A 23,942-nucleotide genomic window follows, 5' to 3' on the forward strand; every position below is an offset into this window, starting at 1 on the left:
ACAACCACACCTTTCATGAGCGCACCAAGCACATCGAAATGAACTGTCACTATGTTCGTGATGAATTCTTGAGAGGAACTATTGAGTTGCCTTTCGTTATCTCTGAATTTCAGCTTGCGAACTTCTTTACTAAAGCTCTTATTGCTCCACATTTTTTGTTCCTTTTCAACAAACTGTTAGTGTTTACACCGTAAGTTTGAGGGGGGATGTTAAATTATATGGATGTAATTTTTGTTTGAATTGGGGGTATTTTGATCTTTTTTCCTTCTAATAAAATATCCACTAGGGATAATAGTTTTTAGTTTTTTTTGTCTTTTATCAAAAGACTAAGGGCTCCTTGGGCATTGACCCAAAGAGTCGTTGGGGGTGCCCAACGGTCATAAATATGACAGTTGGGAGCCCCCAACAGCACCTCCTACTTGGGTCACTTTGTGTATAAATAGGTGTTAAAAGCTCTTTGTTCTTTAATGCTTTTGTTAAGCATTTGATGAATAATATCCTATATTGTTACACCCGTTATTGCCTTATTGGCTTTTGTTTAGTTTCATAGTAAACTTGTGCATGTGCATGTGTAAGTGTGATCTTGTAAAGCCCTTGGTGGCTAGTATTTGTGCTTCCGTGTATTTCATTACACAGCATATATCCCTTCTTGGACACATTAAATGCTACATTCACCTTATTCAAGATTACATTAAAAAAAACAGAAACGTCCATGAAATGATATATTTGTTCAATCTCATAATTCACATCATCACGTTAAGTCCTTAAAATGATATAGTTGTTCAATCTCACAATTCATCTCATTTTCAATGCTTACGTAGGCGCAATGCTGATAACAAGTGAAATCTAAAAACTCAAATGATCTTATAAAGTGCTCAAGGGAAAAATACAGAGAAAAGTATACAGTTGAAAACGTCTTCAAGCACAAAAGTTCATTCAGTTGTTTTTGCTCACAGAAGAAAAGAACAGAAAGGTCACCTTGTCTGGATCTTGTAATTCTTTGAATGCTTGGTTTAACAATACAAATGCTTGGTGAGCTTGAGGATGAGAACATTTATCTGGATGCACCAAAAGGGAGAGCTTCCAATACCTAATTGCAGAAACAAATAGGTAACATTCTAAGGTAAACCTTTAGAAAGAAAAACAACACACGGAAAAGAAAACATAATATGCATCTATGAAACAAAATGGATTGCTTCTTCATTAGAAATTTAGAACTCAAGTGCATTGGAAATATTGATTGTGAAATTCTGTCCTAATGCAGAGCACGTCCCATACCCAACAACACACAGCCGTGTTTCGAGTTTGGGTCCGGACCCAAGACCCGAATCCAGCCAAAACCTTTTAAATAACCCAACTTAGGGTTGCGTGCAGGAGATTGGAATGAACGCAGCCTCTCTTTTCTTTTTGGGGTTCCCTGTAGCTTTTCTTTCTTTTCAGCACAGCAACCTTTGTCATTCCTTTTTGTTTTCTTTATTACTTTCCTGTCAGTCCATTATTGCTTTTGTCATTACTTCCTTTCTTTATTATTGTTTCTTTTTGTTTCTTTGTTGTTTCACGTCAGTGGTTTTGCAGCCTTTCTCCCCATTGTTTGTCTCAGCCTACAGCAGGCTATTGGCATTTTATTTATTCCAGCATTCTGTTTATTTCCTATTAGCTATTGTTTTCTTTATTATTATCACTATCAGTTTGCACGTCATCAGCCTGTTAATACGTTGTTGCTCGGATCCATTGATCCGAGCCTTTCCTCTTCTACATGCCATTGGATATCAAGTATTGCACAGTCGTGCGTTGAAAGGACCTTTCCAACGTCAACTTGTAGCGTGACAGCGTCGGTTCATTCACTGATTAAGAAGCAATCACGTCGGCAACCTTTTCGTGAATACTTTTGGCCTCTTCTCACTGCATCAAAATGGTATCAGAGCCCAGCCCCTCCTTCTTCGTCAACGGCATGACGCAAGAAGCGAGGAACGGTCCTACGAGCGGAAAGATGCGAGAGGAGATCATGAAGCGGATGCTCGACATGTTGACGAAAATGCAGGAAGATATGCCATGCCTAGAAAAGGAGGTAGCCGGTCTGTCGAAGCGCATGGATGGGGTCGAAGCACGATTGGGTGCGCTTGAATCCAAGGTGGATGTGCAAGCAGTGCCGTTGAATCAGTTAGGCGCGCGCACGATCCATCATGTTGATACTATCGTCGTCAATCGAGCCCCAGTGACGCTCCAACAAACATCGCGATGTGAAGCTGTTGAAGAAACTCTGCACAGGGATGCAGGTTGTGACAGTTCTCCCCATCTGGTACCCCCCCCCCTTAAACTGGAATCAGCAGCGACCTGCGTGAACCCTCTCATCGTGGAAGCAGTCCAGCCGGTGCATCGTCAACCCGTCTGTGCCACCACCTCGCCCTCAGACCCTACAGTAGCTGATGTTAATGGAGATGGGAGGACAGACGTTGTGATTCCAACAGTATCAGGGACCATCTTTGTTCTTAGTGGAAAAGATGGGTCTCAAGTTTGTCCGTTTCCTTATCGTACTCATGGCAGAGTTATGAATCAGGTTCTTTTACTTGATCTTAATGTTGCTATTGGTGAAACCTCATACAACATGGTTCTGGTAGATAATGTTGATGGTGAAGATGACCTTGACCTTGTTGTTACAACCATGAACGGAATTTACATCAAGCCATCATCAAGAACTTTTTGGGATGAGGAAGGCAGCAACTTCTGGGTTGAGGTGGTCATTGGTACGTTTGCAGAGTCAGGAGCAGATCACAATTTTAAATGAAAGCGCCTATCTTTGATGTGTCTGAACTATATGCAACTGTGGAGGAGATCAGTCGTCGGAGCCGACTTCTTCCCAACCCGGGGAGAATGATGCAGAGCACGTCCCATACCCAACAACACACAACCGTGCTTCGAGTTTGGGTCTGGACCCAAGACCCGAATCCAGCCAAAACCTTTTAAATAACCCAACTTAGGGTTGCGTGTGGGAGATTGGAATGAACGCAGCCTCTCTTTTCTTTTTGGGGTTCCCTGTAGCTTTTCTTTCTTTTCAGCACAGCAGCCTTTGTCATTCCTTTTTGTTTTCTTTATTACTTTCCTGTCAGTCCATTATTGCTTTTGTCATTACTTCCTTTCTTTATTATTGTTTCTTTTTGTTTCTTTGCTGTTTCACGTCAGTGGTTTTGCAGCCTTTCTCCCCATTGTTTGTCTCAGCCTACAGCAGGCTATTGGCATTTTATTTATTCCAGCATTCTGTTTATTTCCTATTAGCTATTGTTTTCTTTATTATTATCACTATCAGTTTGCACGGCATCAGCCTGTTAATACGTTCTTGCTCGGATCCATTGATCCGAGCCTTTCCTCTTCTATGTGCCATTGGATATCGAGTATTGCACAGTCGTGCGTTGAAAGGACCTTTTCAACGTCAACCTGTAGCGTGACAGCGTCGGTTCATTCGCTGATTAAGAAGCAATCACGTCGGCAACCTTTTCGTGAATACTTTCGGCCTCTTCTCACTGCATCATGTCCTTGATACTTTTTTCCCATTCATAGTGTTTTAACTATTTTTATATTAGGATAACTATTGTTGTTTTCCACTCTTAGCATTTAGCCATGCTAGCAGCGGACACTAGCATAAGTTCTCTTTGATAATTTGCCACTGTTTTCCGGTTATTTTCTTGAGACCATTGTTTTTCATTTTTCTTTTTTTTTTGACGCATGGCCTCTGAATATTCATCACATGCAAATCATGCACGCATGAGAGAGTTTAGATTCTAGATCCTACCCCTAAATCTCCACTTTTCAAATGTTTCAGGTGCCAAAAGTGACTAAAATTAGACAAGGGATGTCCCACACACACACACCGTAGATCAAGATTCAGCTCAAAAAGATACTGACAACCCACCAAAATGCAAAACACCTATACCAAAAACAAGAGATAAATCTGTCATTTACATATTTGTTCAAGTCCTAAACACATCACAAGGGGTTCTTGATGTCTTATTGAGCATGTATGGATCATTCCATAAAGGATCTGGAGTTCTTGGTACCAACAACTTGTGGGAAGATAGAATTTTAAGCTTAGGTCTGAAATCTTGATTGCAGACTAAGATCAGCCTACATTTTCCATGCACATTGGCTCTATGTTGGTATGATACAACCACAAAAGAAAGCAAGTCATGGGACAAATCCAAAATATCTTCACAGATGGAAATTAAACCTTTTGAAGCATAATCCATCCAAACAGGAAAAATGATAGCTGGATTGTGAAACATGCCTAAGCAGAGCACTCGATACAAAAAAATAACTCCTACATCAAGTTGCCATTGAAGAATTAGTTACATATGAACCAGTCCACAAAATTCTAATGGGATCTGACTTGCATCCCATCTTATATCAAAGTCAAGATACTTGGCAAGTTTTGTTAGATCTTTTTGTAAACAAGTTCATGGCAAAGTAGTTATACCTAGAATTCCATTCAGAAAAGAGAGGGAAAAAAAGAAATGAAAGTAGGCATACTTAATCCAGTTAGAAAGAAATAACGAGGTGCCAATATGGTGTGGAGAGATATTTAAGATCTGGTATACTTATTGAGCAATATAGCATAATGATAAGCATAACTGTTCCCAATTTCTGTGCAACTCTACTTAGCCACTGAGTTACCTTTTTTTGATAGCCTCAGTTGTTGTTTGCCGATTTAGCCCTAGCACCTCATAAGGGTTGTCAATAGGCGCTGCAATAATCCGTGAAACCTGTCCAAGGTATGTCAAAATCATATGCATGACCAGTATTGCAAGAATTGCTGCATCTTCCAATGTCAGTAGAATCAAGAATGATAAGAGAGACAGATATGATTGATAGACATCCACAACTAAGTTTCTCTACGCAAGCATGTAGTTTGAATATGCATATTGTGTGAAACTGTGCATCTGGTTTGAGTGTGTGCGTGTGTCTGTGCACAATAAATGTCTCATTTTCAACCCACAAGAAACTTTCAGATATCAACAGACACAAGTGTAAAATAGAATAGTACATTTGATACAAGTTTTTTTTCCTTTTGACAGAACCTCAGTGAGAGAGGTAAAAGGACTCTCGCAAAACACTCATTTGCAGTAATTACTCAGACACCATAATGATGGTAAAGTGAGTTCTCAAGTGTCAAGTACATAGAGTTTATGTACACAAAACTACAGGTACAGACACAGAGTTTATGCACCATTATGATGACTGAATGATAGCAGATTCCTTGAGAAAAAGGTATCTTGAGGATGCAAGAATAAGTCTCACAATATTTCTATCTGCCTGTCTGGCATTGAATTATGCATCATATAAATTTGGTTCTTGCTATAGCCTATCTATGGCCTCTTGGGAAAGCATTTCTGACAAAAGAGGAATGTGGATGTGCAGGTGTTGGGTTTGTCCAACTTGATCTATAAGATTGGCTTTTGTGGTGTGGAAGCAGGGTTTTACTTTTCCTCAGTTTTTGCACCCACAAGTCCTTTTGTCATTTTCATATTCTCTATACTGGACATGCATCATCACTCGCTACTATGCAAAAAATATTCTCTTTTGACTTTTGAAAAGGGGGAAAGATATACATGGAAGGAACACAATGGTCCTACGTCTTTTGCAAAAGAAGAAACATATGGTCATTCACTCCACAAAGCAAGTCCAGATGTCTCTCATCAACTAAGTCAGAAGCAAAGGCCCCAAAAGAAAAAATTTAAGGAATCCATCATATAAGCATGCTGTAATCATAATTAACCACCAAGAGGGAGTAAACATTTCACACACCAAACAAAAAGAAACATTAAATCAATTTGACAAGTTGGCTAAAGAAGCCTCCTATAATATGACTACATACTAGAACAGCATCAATGCACACTATAAAAGATTGGGCAGTCCTAAAAGAAGTTTATTAGTAACAAATACATATTTCAAGATTTTGCATTGTACATAAAAATGCTTTTTAGTAATTTCTCAAAAAGATTAAGCTGTTGCTAACAAGAGACCTATGAGACTACTGTATGAGAACAAAGAATCTTTTAGTCTACCTCATCAAAACGCTCTGCATCATTTGCTGATTCTGCTTCTGCAACCATAGTGGGTGGAGGAGGACCTATAAGTATGTCATTGTCATCGTCCAATTCATCACTGCCAAAAGAACCATAAAAACAAATGAGGTGCTATATTCAAGTGGCTTATAGATGTACAAAAGAACCCATAAAGATTAATGAGATTCGAAATCCGTATGTAGCCAAGTAGATCAAAAATTACAGATCCATTATGGTTTGATAATAATAGAAAATAAACTAGCCATGTCCTAAACTTCAGGATAGGTCCATTCCAAAGATAATTTGTCAAAAGCAAGACAAGCAGCTGAAAACAGCTTACTTAACAACACACAGAAACATGACTTTAGACAGAAGTACCTCATCACAGATTGAGGCTGGCTCTGCATCGCTGATGCAGCCAACTCCTCAGCTGAAGGCATGTGGGGACCGATTATTCTACGATAGAAGTGGATGGTGTTTCAATATCAAAATAAGATAGTGCAGGCAAACAGAGTAAAGGAGAGATGAGTTGATGAACAATATGCGAAGATAGAAAAAAGATTGTGTCAGAACATGAATTGGTTTTGCAGCGAAATAGACTAGCCATGTCCTACACTGCAGGGGTCAACATGATTTGTCACAACAAAACAAGCACTAAAGCAACTAAAAGCAGCATTCCTAATAACAGACAGAAATGTGATCTTAGATAGCAATACCTCTTCACAGATTGAGGCTGGCTCTGCATCAGTGCTCCAGCCAATTCCTCAGCTGAAGGCATGCAGGGACCAATTATTCTGTAATAGAAGTGAATGGTGATTCAATGCCATAATCAGATAGTGCAGACAACAAGAGCAAAAAAGAGATACATTGATGAACTAAATGCAAAGATAGACAAAAGATGGCTTGTTGGAACATGAATCAGTATTGTAGCTAACACCAAAACAACATATCAACAGGCACATGTTGCAAAACTGAATTCATTGAAGGCCCAGTGTAAAAAAGAATCTTTACTAGGAATACGAAGTACATATAGCATCTATTTTTCACAAAAAATTCCAATGTGAGTGATACGGGATATGGAATGGGGGTCACAACATGATTCTTGTTTCATAATTTTCTGTTTGAGCTTCCCTCCCTCCCTTACATGATTCTCATTTCAAAATTTCTGCTTGAGCTTCAGCAGCCAAAACTTCAAATCATTGCATTGACACAAGTGTGTGTATTTCTTATATGTTGTAACATAGGTGTTTATATGTAGTTTTTATTTTTTTCCTTTTATTTGTAATAGGTACTGCCCATTAGGAGCAGTTTGGCCCTTTTATTTTGTTATTTTGTTTTTTGTAATAGGCACTGCCTATTAGGGGCAGTTTTGTCCCAGTCTTGTAGCCGTTGGCACTAGCCCAACAGCTAGTTGTGCTAGCTTCTCTCTCTTCCCTTGTGTATATATGTGGGTTAATTCCCACGTTCTCGTAATGCTTTTCTTAAGCATTTTAAGTGTGAACAAAATATTTTTTTTTATATTTTGTGCTCTCTTGTGTGCTATTGTGAGTATTCCCTTGTGGCCTTATATTTTCCCATTAGTGGCTAGTGTATTGCCTTAGTGGCCTTGTGCATGTGCACTTTCTTGTATGCTCTTAGTAGCATTGTGAGTGTATTTCTGTTTGTGTTTTCATTACACTTCATGCATCCAGCTGCACTTTGCCTTCACATGATACATTATCCTACTTAACATGAATGTGAATTGCTAAAAGGTGGATGTCACCTCCACATGCAATTTGTTCTTTTCAACCAAATAACCATTAGGATGATACTAGACTCCTTTTTTGTGATCATTTCCCAAGAAATCAGACAGCAAAATTTGAGGCAGATTCAGTAGGTCGTGATAGTCATCAGGACTGGGATAGGAGTTGCACGTTCTGCCAAGAAAATCCCTTCACCAAAAAAACATGCACACAATTACTTGTGATTTTTGGGAAGATCTATAAAAGGCAGATCATAAGATGTGGTGGTGTGCTTGAGAAACACACACCCTTTTTCAGCATGCACCACGGTTTTAGGTACCTCAGAAGGTGATCAGCTGCAGGCAGCAAGTTCATGTACAGATCATGCTCTGACTCCTTGGTATATAGATACATATGGGTATTCACTAAGTACAAAATATGGATGTACACATTTGTTTTAAGATAGTAGAATGAAAAATATGATTGTAATTTTTTTTCTAGGATAATGGTATTTCATTTTTTTCCAATGGACAAGATCATAGTATTTCCACCTGGAATCAAACCCCAAATCATAAGCTAAGACAGTGTGTGTGACTTCTCTAACACTGTCCAGATATTTTAACGATCATGCTGCATGATCCACGCTTTGCACTATGATCATGCATATTTTATTCATAATTCTATATATTTTGTATGCATGATATTGAGCACATTCAGTGTTAAAAACCTCTGTTTAGTCGATTTTTATGCATTGCCCTGAAGGAAAGTTTTGTGTCATGATTTATCACAATTAAAGTGAAAAAGAAGCAATTTGGAGCGAATAGATCGGATAAAAAGTTGAAGCTCCAGATGTACCCATTTGTATTTTAGAATATTTTAGTGTTCTAACAGGTTTTTAGAAATTACTTTTTCAAAAGGGAGGCTTTTTAAATTCTTAGAAATTAGAATACCTTTTTAGAAAATTTCTAAAACAACCCCTCTAACCATAACCTTCATTGTAAATATTAGTTTGAGGAAAGGGGGCGTCTTCCCTCCTTGGAAATCACGCGCCCCACCCCTTCTCTCTCTTGTCTCTCAATCTCTCTCTCCTCTTCTCTTTCCTCTTTCTTCCTCTTCCCTTCTTCTTCCTTTCTTCTTCTTTCTCCTCTCTTCGATTCAAGGTGTGTGCCACGTTGATAGAAGAGAGAAGTCTGCTCTGCTCTCCCCAGTCCGTCAAAGGCGAACCCCAGGTAAGCCTCTTCTCTTCCTTTTCTTTGTATTTTCTGCATATAGATTAATTTTTCTGAATTTCTGCATGCATAGAACGTAGTTTTTATAATTGTTGCATATAGATTAACTCGGTTATTTTTGCCAGTCGTTTTAGCATCATAGTTCTATTTTTTTAGAAGAAAACACAAAAAAATATATTTCTGATTTTGCAGTCAGATTTGTCGATCTGATCTCCTGATCAGATCAAGCTTGCCATCGGTGTGCAGAACCGATCTGCTACACAGATCTGGGACACTTAATTCTAATAGCAGCAGTTCAGCAGGACTGATCAGATCGGCCTGATCAGGCCTGCTGAGCAACTATTAGTCCTGATCTGCCGAGCAGACCAGTTCTGGCAGTCAACTCAGATCGGCTAGCCTGATTACCCCATTAGATCTGCCAGCATAGTCGATCAGGCCAGCTTGCCAGCACAGACCCGATCTGCAATTTTTTTTTTTAATTTCAGGCTGATCTACCAGTCTAAATCTGACAATCAGATTGCTGGCCGATCAGACCAGCAGATCTGCCGGTGATTGGCCAGTTGCATCCAAGTTTTTTTTAGCGCAGATCTGACCTGCCGATCAGACCGACCAGCCAGCCGTAGGCAACCCAGACTCTGATCAGATTTGGAGTCAGGCCGAACCTGCGTGACATTCAGCTGATCTGTCAACAGATCTGTCTGCCAAGCAACAGTCCCGATCTGCGATCAGACCTGTTGATCAGATCTGACCAGATCAGATCGGCCAGCAGGCCTGTCAGACCAACCCGATCACCCACCTTGATTGGCTGAACAGATTTTGAAAGGGGCACGGCTGAGTGGACTGTGTGCTTTAGTTTTTACTCATTTTCATTAGTTTAATCATAGGTAGTAGTTTATTAAATTTATTTTTTTGTGGTATAAGATAGTAGTCTTACAGTTTGCTACATATTGAGATATAAAAAGAAAAAAATCTGATTTGAAAATCATGCTTTGGCAAACTGTCTTAAACAAATTCTTTAGTTTAGATTTTTTCATTTCCTTAGATTTAGATAATATAGATTTTAGTTTTTTTTAGATTTAATTCAATCGCTATTTTATTGTAACTAACCTTAACTAGATTAGAGAGTCTAGTTGTTTTCGTTCTTGCCTTGGTTTTGCAGGTGGGCACAAGCTTTTTTATTTCCATTGGAATGCAACAACAAGGGCCGTACACGTGCGGACAACAGGAGCTAGATCGCGAGCAAACGAAGCCTTGCAATTTTTGTTTTTCTTTATTTTTTAATTTTTTAGGGACTTAGGTCATTTAATTAATTTGGGTTGTAATAATTTTATTTCTGCTCGGACCCTTTGTAATAGGTTTAATTACGCTTTATTTATTTTTTGAGGCTATAAAGATTGTTTTGTTTGGAGTACAAGGTATTAAACCCGTTCCCTAAGTTCAACCCGGACTTCACCACTAGTGTGAACCGGTTAATTAAAGTTTGATGCACGGTTGACACTGACTGTTTTTATTGAAAACCCCTTTTGAAAAATACCTTTAAGAAAAGTTGCATCACACTACACCATCTCTAAACACATTGATTTGAATTCAGACATCCTTCCGCAAGATGCAAGCCTTTCAAGAGTGTATCGGCTTTAGATGAAGCACAAATTCTGTATTTCTGAAGGTAAATGCCCTCAAAACATACATGAACTTCCAATGTTTACAAACATGGTGACAATTGATATGCTGGCTGTACTTCATCAGTAACTATATATAAAGTGGTAGTTACTGAGAGCACCTACACTAAATGACCATAGATCTGTTACTAAAAAATAGGAATCTCACCTTTTTGCAGAGGAGGATTCTGGCTTCAAACGTGCCATTCCTGTCTCTGGCTGACCATCAACTTCAGATTTAGGTGTTACATCAACCAAACTTGAATGGGTTGATTCTGCCCTGTTTGGAGCTTCAGAAGCAACTTGATGTTGTGTCACTTGCGTTGAGACAAATAAATGCCCCAAAATTTCCAATGTAGAACAAGCTTTTGAAGGCAAGAAGAATACCCCATGTTTATTTTTCTTAAGATTTAAGGACTGAAATAGTTTCTCGAGAAGTTTCACAAGATAGCTATTAGAGAGATCACCAAGATCAACAGCCTGTCCCTCATCGATCATTTGAAGAATCTGTAGTGGTACGAAACATAACTAATTATCACCTAAATTACTCAAAATCTAAGCAAAATCTAATGTAAATGATTAATCACAATAATGACAGGAACTATCAATGACTATAATCCCATTAATCGACTGGTGAGCATGACTGCACTGATCAAATTCCACAATCTACATGATAATATGTTCAAATCAAATATCATTCCCTAAACAATGAAAGCATATTTGTAAAGCACAGCTTAAAGACTAGTTACAAATAGGGACTCACTTGTGTGCATAATAAAAAGTTTTTGCTATTTTGAAAGAGAAGAAAAGAAAAGTGGAAAAATCTTGGGAGATATTTGCTATTTTGAAAGAAAAGAAAAGAAATGTGGGTAGAAAAGGAAAAAAATTGCTTACATCTTCATATTAATGTAGAAACAGAAAATATCAGCAGAGTAGTGAATCCAAAATGAAACATTGAAGGTGCCAATATTTTCAGAATATCATTTAAGAAACCTCACAAGAATTTCATGATATTTTCAAAAATCTTGGCGATACAAAATGTATGCTAGTTCAGCACTGGTTTCTCTAGTTCAACTAGCAAGTTTGGAGTTCTATGTGCCTTCAGGCTTTGAAATGCTATCCACACTACCTTAGGCACATATATTTCATCCTGAAGATAAAAAAGCATCATAGAATCTCAACCGACAGAAAAAAGTGACCTATCTACATGCCAAAGGAGATGTGCATGTGCAGGAGTTTATTTTCTTTTTTAAGAACACGTACATAAGCAAACCCTATATGCCTTCAGCTATGTCACAGGGATTCGGCCAACCAGGTGACGCACCCGTGTTGACGCGACGCGGGTGCGGCACCTGGTGCGGTCAACTCGACCCTGGGTGCGGTCAACGCACCCAAGGTCATTTATGTCGAACTTTTGGACTTAAAAAAAATGCCCGATGAAATGGGCTGAGGAGGGGAGGTAGGGCAAAATTTTTTTGCCCTAATCCTCCCTTCCTCTCCTCTCGACCACGACGCCGGCGACGACCTCTCCTTCTGAAGCTGGCGACGACCTTCCTCAGGTACGTACATCACTACATCCTCTCACTCGTTCCATCTCTCTGTTTCTCTCTCTCTGACTCTCCTTGTTCCTCTCTCTCACTCGCTTTATCTCTCACACTCACTCTCTCTGTCTCTCACTATCGTTCTCTCTTCTCTTGCTTTTTCTATCTCTCAAACTCTCTATCTCTCTTCTTTCGTTAAATCTCACTCCCTCTGTCTCTGTCTCTCTTTTCTCACTTTTTCTGTATCTCGAACTCTCACACACACTCTCTTCTCTCGCTCTCTTTGTCTCTCCATCTCTCTTCTCTCGCTCTCTTTGTCTCTCCATCTCTCTTCTCTCGCTCTCTCTCACTCACTCACACTTGCTCTCTCCATCTCTCACTTACTCTCACTCTCGCTCTCTCCATCTCTTTGTCTCCCGAACTTTCTCCCTTAGTCCCTCTCTCTCCATCTCTCGCTCGCTCTATCTCTCACTTCACAATCTGTAAGCTTTGGTCTGATTGAGATAGAGCTTTCATAGTTTCTTGTTCAGATTTGAGATTTTTTATGGTTTTGATCAAATTGGTTCTTTTTAAATGTAACGAACGCATTTATTTAAAATTCAGATTTTCTAGTTTTACTTGTTGGATAAGAGTTGCAATGCATTATGTGGTGAACTTAATAGATCTTGGTTAACAGAGACAGTTTTTATTGTCTGTTTAGTTCATTTTCAAATTTCAATTGTATTAATGAAATTTAAATTTCTATCTGGCCTAATATGTGCAGTTCTCATATATATATATATATATATATATATATATATATATATATATATATATATATATATATATATATATATATATATATATATATATATATATATATATATATATATATATATATTTCGGATTCCTTTAAAACTCATATTTTGGATTCCTTTAAAAAGAAAGCATAGTTGTTGGTGTTTTTCCTAAATGGTTTAGGAAAGAGAGAGAGAGAGAGGAACATGCACAGTATCGAATTTAGGCTAAATTCGAACATGCATGTATTGTAGATGCATTTATCATGGCTTGTTGCTAGAAAATATGCTTTGATATCGAATTAATTCAACCAAAACATTTGATTTTTTATGACAAAGTTTTGTTGCAATATAGACTGTTAATTTTAATTGGATCTCTTTAGAAACCTATTTAAACATAAAACTAAAGATACCTAATTTAATGCATGTTAAGTGAAAAAATATGTCTGCAGAATGCAGACTCTACACTTATATATATTTTTTATAATCCCATACTTAGGGTATAAATGTTTTGTCTTTACTAACAAGAATGATAAACTTTCTCCCTGTGTTATTCTCTGTGTGTTTTTAGGGTAAGCAAATAATAAAAAAGGTTATAGATGTTTTGGTTTTAGAAATAAAAAACTATATGTTTCAATAAATGTGTCCTTAGAAAAAAAAAAGATTGTTTGAATTTGAAAAATCTAAAGAAATAACTGAGTATTTTTTCTTAGATTTAATTCTAAAATATAATGATTGTGATTTTGACCTAGATAAAGGTCATGAGCTTAGAAATGATGTGGTAAGTGAAGAACAATCTCATGATGATGATATTAGAGAAGAGCAATCTTGTAAAGAACAAAATTGTATACAATATTCTAGGCGTAGTGATTCTAAACATCCATGTGCACTTGAAAGATAATGCGAGATTGAAAACCAGTCGAAGATACAAATTAGAAGGTCATCCCCCCTGAAAAACTTGTGTCTTATTGCTCTTTTTCACCTAAGTACCAAGCCTACATTGCATTAATACATTCCTATATAGAACCCTCAACATATGCTAAAAAAAATAACATTCTAAATGAGTAGAAGCCATGAGGGAAGAGCTAAAAGCTTTAGAAAGAACTAATACTTGGACTATTCAAGACATTCCCTAAGAAAAGAAACCTAAAGGTTGTACATGAGTGTATAAGGTAAAAACCAAGATTGATGGAACTCTTGAAAGATATAAAGTTAGATTAGTTGTCAAGGGATATTCCCAAGAATATGGCATAAATTATGAAGAAACATTTGCCCCAGTTGCCAAGATGACCACAGTTACGACCTTAGTAGCCCTAGCCTCTGTGAGAATATGGCATACATATATCATATGGACGTAAAGAATTTGGTTGAAGAAGTTTATATGGAAGCACCACCTGGTGTAACTATTCATAGAGGGAAAACCCTTTGTTTGGATAAAACCTTTTATGGTCTTAAAGAAACACTGAAAGCTTAGTATGAAAAGTTTGGATTTCAATCCTTTTTGACTGACACAACATTGTTTGTTAAGATTTTTTATGCAGGTATTATTATTCTTCTCCTCTATGATAAGAAGGCAGACACCCCAAGGTTGTCAATGCTAAGATGAGAATTGATGACAGAGAACTACTTAAAAATCCGACTATGTAGAGACAGCTTATTAGAGCACTTTCTTATCTTTCAATTACACGAGTTCACACAGTCAACCAATTTCAGCATGCTCCCACTTTTATTCACATGGGAGCGGCCTTGCATATTATCAGATATATTAAGCTTTCTATTTATCGAGGTCTTTTCTTATCTGCTTCTTTTACATTATATTTAATTGCTTATACTGATGCTGACTAGGGAGGTGATCCCAATAACTGACACTCAACCATAGTTTTTTGTATTTTCTTAGGTGAATCGCTGATCTCATGGTGATGTAAGAAGCAGCAAAAGGCTTTCCTCTCTTCGACTGAAGCAGAATACCAAGTCATGGTTACAACCACTATGGAGGTAGTCTAGCTAAAAAGATTGTTGGCCGATATGGGAGTTCATGAAATTTTGATACATTATGAAGCCGTTGATTTTAAAGGTCTTAAAAACATACATGTATGCTATAATCACATGATCCAAAACTTTGTTTTCTACTAAATAATGCTTATAGATCATATCTATAGGGTCTGATCAATAGAAAAAGTTTAAGAAATTTGAAAATCTAAAGCTTCTATAAGGTGAGAGTAGATACTTTGGGAGCACTTTATCATTACCATATATATTTTATTGTAACTAGTTTTAATTTAGTTTCTTTTTTTCTTTCTTTTAGTTTTCTTTGAACTAGTCAACTCAAGGTTGTAAGTATCGTATCGTTACCCATATCGGTCGGGCCCAAAGTAACACCATATCATATCGTATCGTAAATTTTTAATAAAAAAAATTCAAAAAATCAAGAAAATCAGAAAAAAAAAATAGCAAAAATTATAACACATGAAATAATGATGAATTGTATAAAATACAACCATAAAATCACATTTATGTCTCTATGAGCTACATAAGACATCATCAAACATCAATTAATATAGAATCATAAATAATATTGCATGCATATCTCACAAGAACAATGTCACAAGACTCATACTTTCATATTACATAAACATAAACAAAATAACCAAGTTTATGAAATATGATTTTAAAAAAAAAATTATGTACCGTACGATATGGTACGATATAGGGGTGTATCGTATGATACATCCGATACAGGTACAATACACTCGTATCGAGATACTGGTGTGTATCGTATTGTTTTTCCCTAAAGTAACGATATGTATCGTACCATATCGTATGATATGATACAATACTTACAACATTGAGTCAACTTAATGTTGACTAGTCAACAGTATGGTGTTCCCATGTTGTATATAAATAGGGGTGAACCCCCTCTCTCAATGTAATGCTTCTTGCATGTTTTGAACATCAATAAAATATTATTTTTTATATTTTGTGAGCCTCTTTTGTGTGCCCTTTTGTGGCTCTTCTTTGTGTCCAATTTGGTGATTTGGTAGACTTTGTTGGAGGCTCTCATTTTCTTTCAGTCACTTCAGTTTCTTTACACAAAGTGTTTTGACACACACGGAATAATCACTACATAGATTTTTCCCTTGAATCATTGCTAGCACGTTATATCTTCAACTATGAGTTTTTTCTTGTGCTTCTTTATCATAACACTAGAATAATCAAAACATCAACGCAAACAATGTAGAACAAGAATGAAGCCCAAAGTAAACTGTTGCGAAAGCCAACCCCTCAGAAGTTGCCATTGTTTTCAATGTGCAACGACAACAGGCAGGGGGGAAGGAAGGAGTAAAACGAATGGTGAGAGAGCAAAAACATGGCGTGGTACCAATATACATGAAACCATGCAAGTGATTGTAGTTAGTAGAAATATAGGGGGAAAAAAATAAATGCTCAAAATCAGTGTACAACTACCTGTTTCATATCCTTACTAGCATCTGGAAACTTTTTCAGGATGTAACGAACAATCTTTTCTGATTTCTCTGCTTCGGCTCGTGAATGCGAACCCGTATCTTCCTTTTCCTTCTTCCTGTCACTTTTTCTACTTCTCTTTTTGGAGGCCTCGCCGTCATCTTTCTCCTTCCGACGATGTTTATAGACTCTCCTGTGTTTGCTCCTCTGTCGTTTTCTTGATCTTTCTTCCCCGCTATCACTATCCACACTTGAAGATGAGCTCTCACTCGATTGCGAGTGCCTCTTTTTTCTATCATGTGCCATTTTAGAGTCTCCTAACAGAATAGCCGATGTTTCCAATCATTAAGACTTCCGCAGAAAAGGCTTCTTCAGTTTCCAATTGCACACAGTAATGATGCACACAATCAAGAATATGAGTAGCATTTTTGGTACTCCAAGCTCGGTATGGTTGAAAATAGAGAAGATGGTGCTCAATAAACTAGCGATGGGCGCTATTAATCCACGGAATAAACTTCCATAATTCAATGAGATCGCGGAATATAGACGCTATGACGAAGGATAATGAAAACGGTGGTTTCTTCATGTTAAGCAAAACTGAAATTCCTCGATCAAGAATGTTATAGAGTTTTCAAGATAACATGTATATAATTCACGATTAGGGTAAGAAGTTGCCAATACCAACAGAAATTGGGATAAATATCATTTGGGTATTGACCGAATCGGAAAATTAAGAAGAAAATGTAATTCTCAACTTGAATACATCCCCGTAACAGGAGCGACTACAAAACTAACGAAGTTGAGGGCAAACTCTTGATGGGTTTTACCTGTTGCAGAGAACTAGAAGAGGAAGAGGCGATGGAAAGGGCAGGTTGACCCCATGCCTTGGTGCACGAACGACCGGGGTTTAAACCCACCAACTCGCCACTAATTCTTCCACAGAAATCTTCTTCAGCTTCTTCTCCGATGCAGTTGGTCGCAGCAGAGATGTACGAAAAAGCCAAATGGTGCAGATGGAAGAAAACCTCTAAGAGAGAGAGAGAGACAGAGAGAGAGAGAAAAAAATTAGCTGACGAAGGTTTTCCGAGTCGGTAGTACAGGAGATTCGCCGGCTCCAGCGAGGGACAACACCGTGATTCACGGTTTGCGTTAAAGAATGGCAGAACGAGGGCCTTCAATTTCCAGAACCCGGGTTTTGGGATATTTGAATTTTAGGAAATAGCATTTTCAGGAAAAATAATATTATAAGCTATGCTATATACTCAACGAGGCAAGTTAGATCGCTCCTATGTTCGTTTTCAATTATCTTCAAAATCCCAATAATTTTGTTTCTTGGACTCTGTTCGGGAACCGAGGGTTGATGGGTGTTTATGGAATTGGATAAGTTGGGAAGTACTGATTCTTGAAATTAGCAGTTAACACCGCATTTGAACACCATTCACAAAACATGTTTTTGGCAACTCCATCTAGGGGTGGGCCTCGAGCCGGGCTAATGGACTGGGCCAGCCCGGTCAACGGCTGGCCCGTCAATGATCGGCGGGGCAAAGGCCTGGTTCGGGCAGGCTCATTGGGAAAACCCCAGCCCACAGCCTGCACATTAAGCCTGTGGGCTTAATCCAGCCAGGCCGGGCTGGGCCAAAAGCCAAGTTGGGCTTATAGGCCCAAACTTGGCCAGTGGTGGGCTGTGCCCCCAATGCCCACACCTAGTCAGCACTCCATTTTGGCAAAAATCATATTTTGGCAATTCATGAAAATAGTATTTTCATATCAATGCAAGGCTGCCAAACTCAGACCTAGAAGGTGGTAGTCGCCAAAACTGGCTTATACGAAATGCAACCAAATCGCTTCACTCATCCCCAATGTGCCATTGCCATTCCTATTTTCATACCCCTTGGGATTTCATTGAAGCACATTGTTTTGATGAAATCAGATTCCACATATACGATCTACATCATTTTATTTAGTGAAGATTGACATTTAAATCACCCAAATCTAACTTGTGTGCAGGAATTTTTGGCAATTAAAAAATCAATGTTTGACAAAAACGTAGTTTTTGTGATTTAAAAAATAAAAAAATGATCGTACCATATGGTATCATATGGGTAATTTGATGTTTTTTTTCTTAAAAACGTCTATAATTTTTTATATTATCCTCGTGTCCAAAATCATAAATAATCAGCTTTGGAATATCCTTTTTACCCTTCACATGTGTGAAACTAATGAAGTTCATATGAAATATCGCTCCGTTCACGAGGTGCCACAAACACCTACTTAAAATGAGGTCTGTACTTTTTTATGCGGACTTTCTTGAGTTTGCATATATTTTATGTGAACTTTCTTAAGTCTGTATATATTTTATATAGACTTCTTCATTCTCACCTATATTATTTGTTGTTCGCATGTTTAAGCTTTCATATGACGTTTCTCCTCAACCGTTCATAAGATAAATTATTCGATTGTTCAAATATGTAGAGCATGCATGTTTCTATTTCGATTTTGAAACTCATACAGGTCGGACTTAAGACATAAAAATTATAGGTATGTGTCTCAACTTTTCAATGTCTATAAAAACACAAGTTTTCAATGTCGAATTGAAGAGATACAAATCTGAGAACAAATATTGTTATGCACAAAACAATCATATATTTAAGAGAAAATTTATATATAATATTTAGAAAAAAAGTTTGCATATATAGGGAAAGTTTGCATGTACAAAAGGTAAAAAAGTCTTTTTAAATTTAGATATTATGATTATAGACACGAGAGAATATAAAAAATTATAAAGATTTTAGAAAAACATGTCAAATTATATCATTCATGTTTTTTTGTTAAAAAATATATGATTCAAGAGTCAATTATTGTCAATGCTGAAACCATTTTATTGGGTCTGTTTTTTATTAAAAATAACTTGCAACACAAGATTTGAAAGGGGTATGGAGATGGGGGTTGACATTGGGAATGAGTGGAAATGGATTCATGCAACACCCCTTTAGGGCTCAACAAACATGACCCAAACACAGGCCAACTTAAATGTAGGGTTGGAAACATATCAGATACATGGTCGCATCATGTAAGATACCAATATAAAACACAAACAGATTGGAACCCAAATCTGATCCAAATCAATCTAATGAGGAAACATTTAATCCATATCCAAAATACATACAATAACACGATCCACAAAAAATGGTTGAAAACAAGCTATTTACATGTTAGAACTGCAATCAATCCTGATTTGATCCTAACAAAAAGATAATAGAAGTAAGCAAGCCAATTCCGGTGTTAATGCACATTTGGATCTTATGTTAAGATTTCGAACCCAAAAATGACGTCTAATTCTGATAAAAAAAAAAACTCGTTTTATCAGATCCATTTCACCCAAACTAATAATTTATAAAAAAGCACCTGGCACATTACAACTTTACAACTAATTATGGCCTTGTGTAAAAAAACATGTTTTCAAATCACCTCCGGGCATGGGTAGGATTGAGAAACAAGCTGAGCCGCTCATGACTCAGCACGCTCGTAAAATAAGCATAGTTAACTGAATTGAAAGAATAAGTTTTCAACTTGATTCAACTTATATATAGGGATGGCAATGGAACGGGGAAAACGGGGCCCCACCCCGCCCCGCCTCGTTTGGACCGGGGATGGAGGCGGAGATGAAGGTTAAAATCAAAACCCGTGTGGGGATGGACTTATGCTTTCCCTCGCCCCGCTCTGCCCCATCCCCAATCCCCGTTAGCAAAGGCGTAGCTAGGGGGGGCAGTCCTGCCTCCCGAAACAGTTAATTTTTTTTTTTTTAAAAAGCCCAGTCTTAGCCCAGCCCTGATTCCATATGAAATAGTTTTTTATCCATTTTTGTAGCTCAGCCCAGTCCTAGCCCAGCCCTGACTGCAGCAAATAGTTTGATTTGTCCATATGAAATAGATTTTTATTAATAATTGTAGCCATTTTTTATTTTATCTAAAAAAAAAAATGGACCGGGGAGAAACGGGGCCCTACTCTACCTCGCCTCGTATGATAAACAAGCCAAGCTTAAACATTTCAGGCTCGGATCATTTGACTCATTTACCAACCCTAGTAGGATGTCTACGGATCGTGTGACATCCAACCTCAATCAGAATGAGATTAGTCGACATCCAACCTCAATCAGAATGCGATTAGTCGGGTTCGGTACCCAAACTCAGATCAGATTAATAATCAGATCCGGATTCGGCATTGACTATTGAGTTTTGCACCCAAGTCTGAATCGGAATCACATTACGAGTAAATAGCGATTTTAAGCTAGTCAGATCTGTATTCAGTTTTGTCTGAAGTCATTAGACGCTGAAACCAAATCCGTTTATATAAGATCCGATTAGGTGGGGTCTGTAATGGCTAAATCCGACCTGAATCTGACTTGTTTACATCCCTAAGCCCTAGTAACAGTGCGTCACAGATTATAGAGAGAAGGGGTAAAATTGTCTTTTTCTTCGCAATAACCATCAGATTGGATAATCGGATGGAAAACCCGCAGATCAGGTGTAATCACATTGCACACTTTGAGTGTGACGCTGCACCTGACTGCCATTCATCTACTGTTGGGCCCCACAACTGACAGGTTGTTCACCAAAGATGGAGGGTGACCAGGTACAGCTGCACACTCAAAGTGTGCAATGTGATTGCACCTGATGTGCCCTTGGAAAAATCCCATAACGGATTGCACATTAGGTGGCCTCCCATTGGCTCTACACTCCCACCGGAGTAAACTTAGGGATGTAAACAGCTTGGGTCTGAATCAGATGTAAGGATTACTAGATCCAACATAATCAAATACTACATAATAAGATATTCAGATTCAGATTGAAAATGCTAGTGCCAAATCTGGATCTTATTAGCTTAAATAGCTAATCCAATATTCCTTTTACATGTAACCATATTTGGATGTAAAACCTTAAACCAAATCGAATACCATTATTGATAGTATCTCATTTACTCCACTGATCAGATTAAACGGAGTCAATTCGGTTGGATAACCGGATATCTGACCCGAATCCAAACCATTGATATCTCTAACCATAACTCAGTACAGTAGGAGCGGAACAACAATTAAGCAGCATGTCCACATGCTTGTTGGTTTGCATGCTTCACCTTTGGTGACAGAAAATGGGATGCTACCTTTTAACTGAGACAAACAGTAGCACAAAACAAGGTAGAGGGATATGGAGAACATGGAATGCTACCATTTCAATGGAAAAACAGGTAATTAATAACAAAGTTGTTAAGCATGATTGCCTCAGACCGACCAATTTATGTCACAAATATTGTTGATATTTTGAAAATCTCATGGATGTTTTCAAAGGCTGATATAACACCCTGAAGAAAAGGTATTTACAGAATATTCTTATTTTCAAGTGGTCACTTTTTTATCGCAATACTAACGAGCTAGAAACAACTTTATTAGTAAATTTCACATTAATCTCATTTTTATATTTTTTATATGCCAATAATTTCTCAAGATTTTACACAGAAAAACTAAGATTTTCAAAATATAGTGAAAATTTTCCTCGCAGCCATTATCCTGACAATGAGAACTGTCATATAGCAACCAACAAATCAGTCAAATGAGACTGGTGAGTGATAAAGCAGGCTCAGGATGACCTACTTTAAAGAATTTGTTAAAAATTAAATTAGCAAAGGGGTTCAGTCCAGCCTGATCATTCCGTTCCCCATTACCATACAAACTATGTTCCTTGGTTGCATCGGTTTGGAAAGTGATGAGAACTTTGTTGGATACCATTACTGAGTTGACGTAAATTATCCAAGCAACTTCCTATTCATGATTTTTCATTAAAGGGCAAACCAGCACATGAAAACCAAATTCACAGATAACCACTAAAGCGGTTTTATCAGCACGCTTTTGGGGAACTGACAGTTTATACTGATTCAAAAGTATACCAACAATGGGTTTCTGAAATAAGCAGAAAGCCCATAATTTATAATGTTAAACACCTTGAAAGGTATCAAAGCCAGGAGCTTCAGGATTTCCAAATGTATATATGAACAATTTCAACCATATTGACAAATGCATATCTGATATTTTTCAACCATAGATGTCAATTTAAGGGATCCTCGGACAGTGGTGTCATGAAATACAAAATAGCAATAGGATGCCTCTTATGGGCCTTTACAAATACACACAAAAGTGTGCACAAACAGACCACTTATGGGTCAAATATAAGAACACAATCACAAACCCACAAATAGGCAAAAGACAAAAGTAAAAAATATAAATCTTTATTGAGAACACTTGCTTAAGACAAGCATAAAATACAAGAGGGGTTTGTCCCCTATAAATATACCACACATACACAATAGAGACTTGGACCATCCTCAACGGCTTGAAATAGAGTCGTTGGGGAGGTCCCAAACGACTCCATTGACAGATTACCATAATGCCCTTAGCTTTTAGCTAAAGGGCATTATGTTAAATAAATAAGAAAAATAAAAAATAAAATACTATTGCACCCCTAATAGACACAGCCTATTACATTGCTGTGAAAAGACTAAAATACTCCTGATGGGTATTTCCTATTACAACTCTGAAAATATTATAAACTATATACATATATGTATATATGTACAATGTTGAATAAATAAGTATATACGTATGTCAATACATACATACATATATATATATGTACAACTTAACAAGTGGCTCCTGGGTTCATAACTTCATATTGCAGATGAAGTGCCAAGCTGGATTTTTTTTCAACCTTAATTGAAGCTATTTATAGTATACTGACATTGTTTTTTATGAAAAAATATATTTTCACACTTAATAATACTGTTTTTTTAGTTCCAACAACAAATTTCCATCGTCATGTAACCTGCACACTTCAATTAACAGAAATGTTTCATCAGATATGATTTGGACGAGAAACAAACAATGCACCACATCAACCAAAAATAAAACAAAACTAGCATATTTACTTCTCAAGTTCTCATTTTCACAAAGATGAATTTAGTATTGTAGTTTAAAAGTAATGTTTCAATTGAATCCATCAAACCTAATAAAAATATACTCACGTACAATCAGAAGCTCACCACATATAATGTCCAATGTCAATCTTTGTACGAATTTACATCATGATACTGATATTCTGGGTTTGCATCTGACACAGACTTGGGATAGGCATGCTTAAATCCTTCAGTATATATGCAGGTTCAATCATCTTCTTAAGGGATTAAGGCGGATCATCATCTGTTTTTGCAACTCTTTATTCAGACTGATGGTGTTAAACCATCCAGATTCAAATGTATACATTACTAGCACATATTCAAACAGTCAATCACATCAAATTTTCTAAGTTGTAATTTCAAAATTTTCCATGTAGATGGTGCACATTTAAAAGCTTCAAATGGCTTTCAGATATTTCCCTTGAGTTCCATGCAGCTCCATGCCAGATATGTTGCAGTATGGGCAGTTGCACTTGGCTTTATAGTATATGACGAGA

At 37.3% G+C, this 23,942-nt stretch overlaps 1 protein-coding gene across 4 annotated transcripts in view; it reads right to left on the reverse strand.

The window, feature by feature from the left end:
• Window positions 1–17,620, reverse strand: part of LOC149821471 (DNAJ heat shock N-terminal domain-containing protein) — a 45,384-nt gene extending 27,764 nt beyond the window's left edge. Inside the window, exons 1-8 of one of the 4 annotated variants that reach the window (XM_089983596.1) lie at window positions 17,271–17,620; window positions 16,447–16,760; window positions 10,834–11,171; window positions 6,773–6,850; window positions 6,435–6,512; window positions 6,057–6,156; window positions 4,666–4,754; window positions 979–1,090 (exon numbers count right to left, since the gene is read on the reverse strand). In XM_089983596.1, coding sequence (XP_089839722.1) covers window positions 979–1,090; window positions 4,666–4,754; window positions 6,057–6,156; window positions 6,435–6,512; window positions 6,773–6,850; window positions 10,834–11,171; window positions 16,447–16,749 — 1,098 coding nt within the window. In that variant the 5' untranslated portion in view covers window positions 16,750–16,760; window positions 17,271–17,620. Of the gene's footprint in view, window positions 1–978; window positions 1,091–4,665; window positions 4,755–6,056; window positions 6,157–6,434; window positions 6,513–6,772; window positions 6,851–10,833; window positions 11,172–16,446; window positions 16,813–17,270 lie in introns of all 4 variants that reach the window. The other 3 variants (XM_089983597.1, XM_089983598.1, XM_089983599.1) reach the window with 3 other exon arrangements.
• Between the last annotated feature and the right edge of the window lie 6,322 nt (window positions 17,621–23,942).

Source organism: Nuphar pumila, chromosome 12, assembly GCF_984573655.1.
Source record: "Nuphar pumila chromosome 12, dmNupPumi1.hap1.1, whole genome shotgun sequence".
In the NCBI taxonomy this organism is placed as follows: Eukaryota; Viridiplantae; Streptophyta; class Magnoliopsida; order Nymphaeales; family Nymphaeaceae; genus Nuphar; species Nuphar pumila.